Source organism: Melopsittacus undulatus, chromosome 10 (assembly GCF_012275295.1).
Source record: "Melopsittacus undulatus isolate bMelUnd1 chromosome 10, bMelUnd1.mat.Z, whole genome shotgun sequence".
Lineage (NCBI taxonomy): Eukaryota > Metazoa > Chordata > Aves > Psittaciformes > Psittaculidae > Melopsittacus > Melopsittacus undulatus.
Window position 1 is genome coordinate 10,808,532 of NC_047536.1, and position 11,163 is coordinate 10,819,694.

General features: G+C 42.7%; 1 protein-coding gene across 1 annotated transcript; it reads left to right on the forward strand.

Moving 5' to 3' along the window:
- Positions 1-6,205: 6,205 nt before the first annotated feature.
- Positions 6,206-10,712, forward strand: LOC101879920 (double-headed protease inhibitor, submandibular gland-like). Its single transcript, XM_034067140.1, has 8 exons — positions 6,206-6,479; positions 6,950-6,972; positions 7,544-7,668; positions 7,925-7,970; positions 8,879-9,006; positions 9,147-9,192; positions 9,925-10,046; positions 10,538-10,712. The coding sequence occupies exons 1-8, from the start codon at positions 6,422-6,424 to the stop codon at positions 10,581-10,583; spliced, it is 594 nt and encodes a 197-aa protein (XP_033923031.1). The 5' UTR covers positions 6,206-6,421; the 3' UTR covers positions 10,584-10,712.
- Positions 10,713-11,163: the final 451 nt, after the last annotated feature.

The window sequence follows — 11,163 nt, forward strand, 5'->3', positions numbered from 1 at the left end:
AATGTCACCTTTCTTACATATCTGTTGTTGAGAGCTTTTTCATGAACATAGATTGCACCTATCTACAGGGCTACTGCAGGAACTATGTGGTACCCAGCAATGTCTGCACTATGGAATACCTCCCACACTGTGGGTCTGATGGTGTAACATATGGCAATAAATGCTTATTCTGCAATGCATTCCTGTAAGTATGAATATAAGTCTCTTCACTAACTAAATAACAAATTAGCTTAAACTAACTAATCAGTCTGGGAGACTGGTTGGAGAACTGAAGTTCTTTTACTTCATGTTTATCTGTTCTCTTAAAAGCAAGGGTCAGTTTTTATTGGGAGAATTTGCCAGAATTCCTCTTTCACATATAAAGGTACCATTTAGTATAGTTCTGCATTTCCCTCTTAGATAATTTGCTGAAGAACTTTCTTTCAGCAAACAGTCTATTTCATGCAGACTATATATTCTTCCTTTAAGTTAATTCTTCATCTTATCTTTGAATGTTAGTAATAAAAGGAAATAGCTGGAACAGCATTCAGAAGTTTTCTATTTTGTTTAAGCCTCTGTATGATATATCTTTCACCAGAGGGAGAGGCAAACAGTAAAAGCACAGATGTTCTGTCTTTGAGGTATGATTTCTTTCTCTGCAGGAGAAGCCGTCGGACTCTTCGCTTGAGATCTCTTCGAAAGTGTTAATTTCTCAACAGGCTTCAGCTCATAAAGAGGAATCCTCCCTGGCGCCATTCCCCATGGCAGATGCTCCCCTAAAGCCTTGTCCTGAACCTTGAAAGCTCCTGTTGAATCCTGAAAACCTCTGCTTAATAAAAAAGCCATCAGCATTTATGTTTTGCTTTAATAATATGTCTCATTCTGTTTTTACCTAAGATGTTGCATGATTACATCACTGCAACAATCCTGGGGTGCGGATATTAACAGGCAAATTACAGGGAAGAGGTTTCTATAAAGAAATCGACAAAACCACAAAGGCAGTGGGTAGCTCTTGAGGGCATCTGCCGTCATCCAGCTTTCCAAAAGAAAACCAGGGCTGGAGATGCATCCTGGTGCAATAGTCCAAATGATTTAATCCACTAAGGGCATCTTGGACAGACACTCTCAGGGTTAGGAGAACTGTCTGCTTCCCTAACCGCTGCTGTCAAATACCTGCTGCTTCTCCCTTGCCTTACTGTGTGGCAGACTTGGGGAGCATGAAAAGACCCTAAGCAAGCCTGAACATACACATAGTTAGAGGCAGTCCCAAGACTTGCAGCTGGGGGTGTTTTGTGGCTGCTTTGCAAAAGCCATGCAGACACAGAAGATCTTGCTGTTACCCGGAGCTGCTCAACCCTGCTTCAGTTTCAAGCTGTTACCCCTAATATCTTACATGAAGAAGGGCAGTTTCCCAGCTACATCTATTCCTCTTGCAAGCAGGACTGGAAAACCACCTTTAGGTGAGAGGAGCTCTTTTGAAATCCACTCAGCTTCCCAAAGCAATGGGACAAGATGTTTTCTCTGGGCAGGCAGATACCTGGCTGCCCACGTTCATCTTTGCAGTGTTCATCACTGTGGGGGATTGCAGAAAACTAGTGGGCAGTCAGTCCTAACAGACCTGATGTTCAGAGGACTGCTAGCAATTGCTATTGCAGCCCATTTTTGCACCTCACCCACCACTTAGCTGCTGCTTGTAGGTAATTATGTCTACTGTCCTTGTTTGTAGAGGATCCTTTGAGATTCTTCAGCCTCCAGAAACCTCAGCTGATGAAAGGAAAGGCTCAGAGTCGTAGTGTTAATTTATTATTCATTAACAGCAAAGCGCTGTCAGTGAGGGATGCTGTACAGCAGCAGTCTCCCAGTCAAATAGTTAATGATCTTAAGTGACAATGTGTCACTTCCCAGAGACTGGAGAGAGCAGTTCTCTGAAGGGAGGCAATTTATTTCCAAAAGACATGACTCTCTACAACCATTTAGTGCCAAGTCCCTTCCCAGGGCTGGAAAGTCCCTCCTGTGAGAGGGAGGCCTGTGTATGGGAAGGCATTTCACTGTTGGATGCCATTTCTTGGGACCAAGAAAAATCGAGGCTCTGGGAGGTAGAGGCAGGGGTGTGTGGCCTGGGGGCTTCATGGACCTTCTTGCCCCACTCATCTGAGTGAAGGAATTGGGTGCAAAAGAACACCAGCTCCAGCACCAATTTTCTTTATGGGAGAGCAGCAGAAAGGATGAGGATGGCCCCAGGAGCCATGATGTCTTGGAGACAAGAAGATCTCCTGATCACACTCAAGATCCCAGTGGTCCTCAGAGGGCATCTTCCAGGGGTCCATTCCCATGTCCACTAAATGGGAAAGTCCACCAGGCAATTGAAGGGAAACTGAGTGGAAATGAATGAGGAAAAAGCTTCCACCCAGATGCAATTATGCAGTATACTACCCAGGTAACCGAAGGCAGAGCAGGACCCCAGCCACATCCCCAGCTCCCTGCCCCAGGGGTCAGCTATTTAGGGGGGAGAGGAAGGCAGTCCTCTTTTATGGCCACCTCTTTGGAAATAATTTTTTTGTTGCTGCTCAATAAAATCCTGCCACAACAACACAAAATCCTCTCACCATCACTAATCTAACTCTCCCTCCAGGAAATGCAAGGCAGGAAACATTGTCTGCCTGCCGAGGTATTTTATGGTACAATTCTTTAAGCAGTACCTCGGCACTTTATGTCATTATCTGATGTTTGTGAATTTAGGAAATGCCATTCAATTACCCCACAATCTGATTAACACATTGCATGTAGTTATTTTGTTCTGCTCTATTTTATATCAATGCTTCTGTTTTAGTGCATTGTTCTACTTTTTGCTGGCCAAAATATACCTCAGGCCAGTCTAGACCTTTCTGTTAATGCAGTTTCTCTCTGAGGCTTCATTCAAGATAATCGGTTTGTTACTACGTTCTTTCTCGATGCAGAGAAAAATAAAATGATGTTTTAAAAGAAAATTACTTGGAGACATCGTTTCTGGGGGCTGTCTGTGTCAGAGCTATTGCAGTGAGGCAGAGCTGAGATTTACTGAGTGTTTGGGATGCGCAGGGCCAGATCCTCAGCCTTTTGCTGTTCGTATGTGGCTTCCAGATAGTCAAATTATTCCAGACACCCTTGCCTGTGATATCATCTCTGCTTAAGAGACTGGTGATATGCAGACAGCAATCAGATAGCTGAATTACAACGAGAAATATTAAATCAGTGCGGCTTAGAGCAGGGGCTTTGCTTGCTGTGAACTGAATTCATGTTGTCATAGAAGATCCAGTTCTGCCCCCCTGTGCAGAGGTCTGGGAACAGCAACCTGTTTTGGAGCTCTTGCAGTGTGCCACATTGCTAGTTAGTGGCAAAGAAACCCATTTTACATTTGCTCCTACAGTAGCATAGACTGGAGCATAGAGCCACTTTATTCTTGATTACAGTGTGGTGTGTAACAGCAGGATACAGGAACAAGGACAACGGTAATTCTGGAATAACAACATGTAGTCTTGCATGCACACATCCACCTTTTTATTAAAAAAAAAGTATTATTTCTCTTTGTAGCCACATGAAGCCTGCGATAAGTTTTTAACTAAACCAAGGATAAATGAAGAATTTTTTAGGTCTTGGTAGATTATGGACTTACTTGAGATAGGGGGTCTCAAAGCCAGAGGAAAACATTCCCAGGAAAATATTACTGCTATGGGAAGAAATAATGCTGGATTAGAAACTGGGTAGATTCTCCAGACTTATTGAAAAATTATCTTAATAATAAAGGATCCATCATATGACTACCAATGTTTATCATGTCCACGTGGCCATAAACTTCCTGAATGTTTGCCCTCTAAGAACTTGAAATAGCTGGAAGAGTTTTATTTAAACTTCCCTGTGGAGCACATATCTGTAGAAATGATAAAATATTCCTATGCCCAAAGTTGCTTTACTGAGCCCACCATCAAGATGCTCTTGAATACCACAGAGGGGTTTTGCCAGGTGGGTCCACTCTGCCCTTCCCATTTACAACATGTGTCTGACATTTCCTGAAGCTCACTCTTCCAAATGCATGGAGACAAGTTGTTTTTGGTTGCTCTTAATGCCTGTTTTCACCTCACCTGCTTCCATGCAATTACTGCTATCCCATTCCCTCTGTTTCTTATTAATGGAGCTCCTTGTGCAATCCTACATCACATCTAGCACAACAGCTCTTGCTGCCCTGTCTGCTGCCAGTTGTTTCCTGTTCTTCCTCATAGATCCTATAGCAGGACTCTTTCCTTGTTTCTCTTTTTCTCCCTGCTGCCCTATGGAGTGGCAGGGATTACTGGAGGAAAAGAGCTGCTTTTGGAGCAGTCCTGGCTGGCTACCCAGATCCTCAGAAGCAGCACATGAATCAGAGGGAGATCTCCCCAGTGGATCTAACAAAGGGTAGGTGCTGGTCAGACACAGGAATGAAGCAGCTTGCTAACAGATACCTTGCCATTCACAACTCCTGATCAGCATGATTTCAGCCAGAGAGGAGAGGCAGCCTGGAGAAGCAGCACAATTACTGGTAACTGGGGATTTCAGATGTGAAGGTGGATAGGGAGAGGTTTGGGCTGCAGGGCTCAAGAGGGGACAGACTATGTTCCTGTAGCCTTGCTAAGCACTGCAGAGCTGGCAAATGCCATCTCTATCAGTGGCTGGTGCAAGTTCTGAGGAAGCCTTGTTTTCAGGCTTTGTCATTCTTGCCCCTGGAGAATAATCAATATTAATCCTTCTGTGATTACTGCTTCCCTTCCAAACAGGCTCACAATCAGTTCAAGGAATCTGAAAGTCAAGTTACTCAGGATGTTTAGAATACAACAGGAACCACTTTCAAAGGAACCCTTCGACTTGTGGTATTTGTGAATGAGATCCAAATAGCATTATTCATTTATTTTTTCAGGAAAATTATTTCATTGATATAAACAGGCCAAATCCCGCAAACTCTATTCTGTGGCTACAGTTCCCTTACACTGTCAGTTATGTTTTTATGATTTATCTGCCCACCAAGTCTTGAACATCTCCCAGGATAATAAGAAAACCAATCCTATTTTCTATTTAAAACTCAGGCTGCCTTTAAGCCACATGTATGAATCAGGCTTCTTTTAAAGCATAAACATGTTCTGTCCCACAGTTCCTTCCGTGACTACCTTACATCAAAAGTGTATTATTTTATGCAATATTCCTTATTTGTTTTTCCATATGCTTGTGATAGAGTTGAACCACTTAACAGTGTGTAGCACATTATTCTTCACCTATTTTCCGTAATAATGACTTTCAGCTGACTCTCTAAATGTTATGCCATGTAACAGAGGGGGGACAAGAAAGCCTGAGGTCTCACTCCTGTTAGCAGCTGCTGCAAGTTTTTCTTGAATGTCTTTGGCATTAAGAAACCCATTTTACCTGCACAGAATACCACTTGCTTGCCATTAAGGGGAAACATTACACTAGTCCAGATTTAAGGCTACTTATTCTCATGATTTTTAGATTGGATATAAGGAAGAAATTCTTTCCTGTTAGGGTGGTGAGGTGCTGGAATGGGTTGCCCAGGGAGGCTGTGAATGCTCCATCCCTGGCAGTGTTCAAGGCCAGGCTGGATGAACCCTTGGGTGAGATGGTTTAGTGTGAGGTGTCCCTACCTATGGCAGGGGGGTTGGAACTGGATGATCCTAAGGTCCTTTCCAGCCCTGACTATTCTATGGGTCTATGATTTCTTAATAATACCCACAGCCAACGGATGAGTAACTCTTTTAAACTTCTGAAGTTTTAGGTAATGTTGTCCTGTTGGTGAGAAATCCAGTGTGCCAGGAAACTACAGGAGAGAGTAGGGAAAGACTCATTGAGGCCTCAGTATCGGCTGGAACTAGATGATCTTAAGATCCTTTCTAACCCTAACTATTCTATGATTCTATGATTCTAAGTATGTTGATGTTTGCCAAAACCCAGATTTATATCTCTAAAAGTTTAGAGTTTCCCATGTTGCTGTTTTCCCAGCTCTCCTGCAGCATGCAAACGTCCTGGAACCCAAATGCCATCTCCGGTGAGCATAAATTCAAATACTTTCAATAAATTGAGGTTTTTTTCTTCCATATGTAATTTCACAGCATCTACTATTGAGACAGTGCTCTTGTTTGGAAAGTACAAATCACTCATTGTACAGCAGGGCGCCTTTGTTAACAAGCTTGGTGCAGCTTTTGTTTAATTCTTCTGGGCATCTCTAACAAACAAGTATTCTTCAAATCTCAACTCAATAATTGATATATTTTTCTTAGTTTACTGAGCAAATAATTACTTTCTGGGCTGAATTCACAAGGCCAGGGAATGTATATATATAGTGCAGAGAGGGAAAGCTGAGAATCGTCCACTGAACTCAACAGTGACAGATTTGCAAGTAACAGACGACACAATCGTCTCTGCTATGAAGACAACAAGAAGTGTTGCCCTTCTTGGGCTTGCGCTTCTCAGCTGCCTTTCTGGTAAGCCAGTTTTGCTATGCTTGTATCTCTAGTCCTCCTGAGCCTTTGCCTTTACATATACATCCTAAAGGAGAGTTCAACCTTTTGGCGATGTGATAATAAACATTCTCGTTTAATGAACTTAATTAATTAATCCTTGTGCCAATAAATACTATAGATAGGTAGGATGCATTTGTCTGATTTAAGCTTATGTGCCTTAGTGGGGATAATAATGCTGCAAAAATAGAAAAGCTTCCATCCTATTTCTTCTTTAGTGAGTCAAAACTTCTGGTTTCGCAAATAACTGATTTTTTTAATCTTAGTTTATAACTCCTTGTTTATTTGGAATCGATAAAACTTGGGCAAACAATCACTTCTCAGGAATGAAAAAGTGTATTTGGTTACTCTGCTGGGAAACTGATGATTCCAAGGGATTTTTATTCAAGGACATTGTGCAGTTTTATATTTTATAATCTCTGTTTTTATTGTAGATATTGTTATTGCTCGACGACTGGTGAGTAGTAGATTTTCTTTGTCATTTAGCCTTGATGTCTAAGACTAGATGAATAATTCATACTTCTACTGTATCCCAGGAAAGGCTGAAAGAGAACAAAAAAGGAGAGTGAGAGAGAAAGGAAGAAGAAAAGTGCCCTTAAGTATTATGCCATCTTTTTCCCCCAAAATAAGAAATGACCTTTGTCAGAGAAAGATAACTTCCCATGCTGGTGACAAAAAAGACAGCGATTAATAATGTAGAGTGAGAGCCAGCACAGCACAGAGTGCCAGCAGAAAATCTATACAGCTATTGAATAACTGCCTAAATATCTTCCCTGTCTTGATTCCCCAGGGAATGATCATTTTTGGCTGCAATTCTTGAAGAAAGTACTTTAAGTCTTAATAGCAAAAAGGTGCTTTTGTATGCAGTAAGAAACACACTAGATTTTATTCCCTCTCTTTTGCACCAAAGAAGCAGCATAGAGAAATAAAACAAACGACCGACAGTAGTCTCCCAAAGCAGGGAAAATATGATCCACATAAGCACACCCTTCTCTCCATTTGGAGACATCACAAGTGCTCTTTGACAGGCCTTCTGCGACATGTACCCATTCTCTGGAGAAACAGAGTTTAACTGTCCCACCACTTACGAACCCATCTGCGGGACTGACGGTGTGACCTACCCCAATGAGTGCTCCCTCTGCAGAGAAATCTTGTGAGTATAAGGTCTCCTGATTACCTACAATGTCAATTCAAGCAGCAGACAAAAGCCTTTGGGGTTGTGACTAATCAGGGGGTGGACTAGATTTTTCATAAGTTTCAGTCTGCCTTAATGCCCTCGATCTTCCGTGTCAGAGCTCCTGAATCTGATAAAGTACTGGGGCTTTATGAGTGGGGAGATTTAGTGAGTGAGATGACTGCATGGTATGAGCAGAATAATTCTTCCTTTCCTTCTCTTTCTCTCCCTCTAGCCATAACCGAGCCATCGGCAAGAGGCATGATGGAAGATGTCATAAGGTATGGTCTGAGATCAGCTCCTTCTCCTGGTGCACTGAGCAGTGGTGGATGAGACGATGGGAGAGAGCTAGACAAAAACCATAGCCAGGATTAATTCTGTATTAAACCCACACGATTTCAAACTGTCAGAAGTTGAATGAAAACCAAGAATTTCAGATTTACAAAAATTCCTTTTACGTTCTGTATGAACTGTTAACAAGTTTTAAAACATTATATTCTCTGTAAAACCAGACTTCAGAATGGAAGCTTTTGTTTTCAATAACACTTCAGCATTATCAAATCAGTTTTGTTCAGACTTAGACTTAGAGGCTTGTTGAAGCCAAGAAACTCCCAGAGGAAGCATGGAATTTTATTAAATGGTAATTTTGTAACAGAAAAAAACAATTCTATCAAAACATTTAACATAAACTTTGTTTATCAATATATGGAGCTTCTGTGAAGTGCAGAAGCATCTCTATTTTTAGTTTAGAGAGAGAAAGTAAAGAAACACTCTGGCTGTGCAATTTAACGTAATACAACAACTTCCATTTCAGTACACTCAGAGTAATTGCAGAAACACCAGGGTGAGCGTAAATTCCATTTTCAAGTGGCGTTGGCATTTCGCAGCAAAAGTTGCTGCTGCAGGAGGCATTTTAGGCAAAGATCCTTCATGGTGACATTCACGGTGAAAATACACAAGATGATAGGGATGCAGCCCACTTCAGGACAGGAAAAAACCAGATCCTCCAGCATTCTGCTGTACCCACATGCAGGATTTCAATGGTTTAGGCTCCTTCAACTCCTTCAGCCATGCTGGGGCTGCTCTCCCCTTGCAGCTCTGGGGAGAGGGGAAGATGTCTCTTGCACTTTGCTCCATTATTAATGCAAAAGGAAGCGGAGATTAAAATGTTGTTCTGTGACTGTTTCAGTTCGACTGTAGTGGCTACCTGAGACCAATCAGGGGTCGTATGAACCCCTGCAGCATGGAGTACATGCCCATGTGCGGGACCGATGGGATTACCTACAGAAACAAGTGCCACTTCTGCAATGCTGTGATGTAAGTGGAGGGCCTGGGTCATAGGAGCAGGGTCTGGATCAGTAGGTGCTCATGTTAGTATTTAAAGTGTAAGGAGGTAGTTTGACTCATGAAGCAGCTGCACTGTGCTCATTCATTCTCAACTTGCTTTCTTCCCAAAGGAGCGGACTGGACTTGGACCTGAACAATATCGGAGAATGCTCCAGGGTAAAGCGCAGGAATCTGCACACTGCTGTTACAATACATTTTACAACACAAACTCACTGAATCTTAACTAATTAATAGAAATGCCCACACTGGCTTTGTGCATTTGGCCTGGAATAAGGATTGAGGAAAAGAGTTAAAGTATGCCAGTGTCAAAGGGCTTTGAATCAAATCCATGGCTCAGATATGCAGCTGCCCCTCTGACCTGGGAATACAGCAGTCAGTGGGTGCTGACACCTACATTTACCAGGAAACAGGATGAGCAAGAGGTGCTGTCTCATCCTTTCTGCAGGAGAACAGGAGGGCTGTGTTCTGCCTGCACTATTAGTAGTGGTGATTTCTCAGGTGGGAATGCTTTCTGCAGCATGGCTTGTGACTGTCCACTTTTGGTACACTTGCTTCTTCTAGCCTGCTGAACCAGAGCAGCCAGTGAGAGGGCCAGCTTGGGAACATCAGCATGGTTATCTCACTATTTCATAGAATGGTGCTATTTATAATAGTATGGATTAGATTCTTTGGCCCCTGCCTTCTCCCTGCTTCAGGATGTTCCATGTAAGCATGTTCTCTACCTCTGAGCTAGCAGAATTGCTAGAACAACAGAGCCCTGCACCTGAAAAGTGCTTTCATGCTTTGCCATACCATAAACATTAAATAAATATAAAGCACTCATGTAGGAAGAGACAGGGAACAAAAGCTTTAAAACCTGTTTTTGTTCCATTGTTGCTCCATTATTAGGAGGATATTGACTGTGGTGAACAGAACGGCGAGAACCTTGTCTGCACCTCTGAATACAGCCCCCTTTGTGGCTCTGATGGCAGAACTTATGGAAACCGGTGCCATTTCTGCAATGCAGTTTCGTAAGTATGGAGCTCACCATATAGCCATGAAACCAGAGGAGCTGGAGCACACACACAACAGCAGCAGCTGGTGTGGAAGGTCTGGAGCTTCTGTTAGCCCCTTGGTAAATCCATCCCTGCTCCATGTTCCTCTCACTCCTCTGTCATCCCCCGGGCACTGCAGATCTAAAGCCTGTGTGAGTCTTCTACTTCCCTTGCAATTAAATCCAGATCCCCATTTGCAGGCTCATGGCACTGCTGACTCCCTCCCTGACAAAGTGATTTAAATTGTAACTGTAAAAGATATCTGAAATTATGTTTTGTTTTTTTTTGTTTGGTTGGTTTTTTTTTTCCCCCAAATCTCTTTAACGTGAGAAAGTATGTAACCTGGGGAATTGGGAAACATTAAGTGAAGTACTTTTTAAGTCAGAGAGCATTGGTTTATTTGGGTAAAGTTAGACTATAAAGCTGAGATCCATGTCTGTAATTTTGCTCTCCCTCTTTCTCTTCAGATTGAACCAGGGAGGTCTGTTCCTCAGGCACCGTGGTGAATGTTAAGCCTGGAGCTGTGCCTTTCACCCTGATTTTTCCCTTACAAATCCTGAGAACACACACGATCCTCCCTGCTCCTTTGACTGTTGCTCATTGGTCTCTGCTTTGATTGATCAATAAATTAAATGCAACTACTCTCTTTGCCACAGACTGGTTTTTGGTTTGGTGGTTTGCCGTTTGTTTTTTCCAGGGCAGGGGTAATGGTCTTCAGGCTTTTAGGTACTTATCTGTCAGTCAGGAGAAGTTGTGAAACAAACCACAATAAAGAGCAAAACGTAACACCCATCACACACCAGCCCCAGCCCTCATGCGCCTACGTCACTCCATACCAAACCATCAGAAGAGAAACCAAGCGGCTATAAACTACTGCCACTTTCCCAATTTCCATGTCTTCTAGAGTGAAAATGGTTTTGTCTTTGCATCAGTACTGAGTCTTGGGGGAACTGGTTCTTTTAGAGTCCCTTGCACAGGTGATGTCCTTGGGGAAGAATGAAGGGGAAAGGTGGCTGTAGTCAGCCCTATCTGTCAGACCTGGGCAAGGGACAGGTCTGGCAGTGTGTTATAGAAAGGAGGCTTATGGCAAAGG

Coding starts and splice junctions, on each gene's coding strand:
- LOC101879920 (XM_034067140.1), top strand. CDS start 6,422: ATGAAGACAACAAGAAGTGTTGCCCTTCTTGGGCTTGCGCTTCTCAGC. Junction 6,480..6,949: donor GCTTCTCAGCTGCCTTTCTG/GTAAGCCAGTTT, acceptor TTTTTATTGTAG/ATATTGTTATTGCTCGACGA. Junction 7,971..8,878: donor ATGATGGAAGATGTCATAAG/GTATGGTCTGAG, acceptor TGACTGTTTCAG/TTCGACTGTAGTGGCTACCT.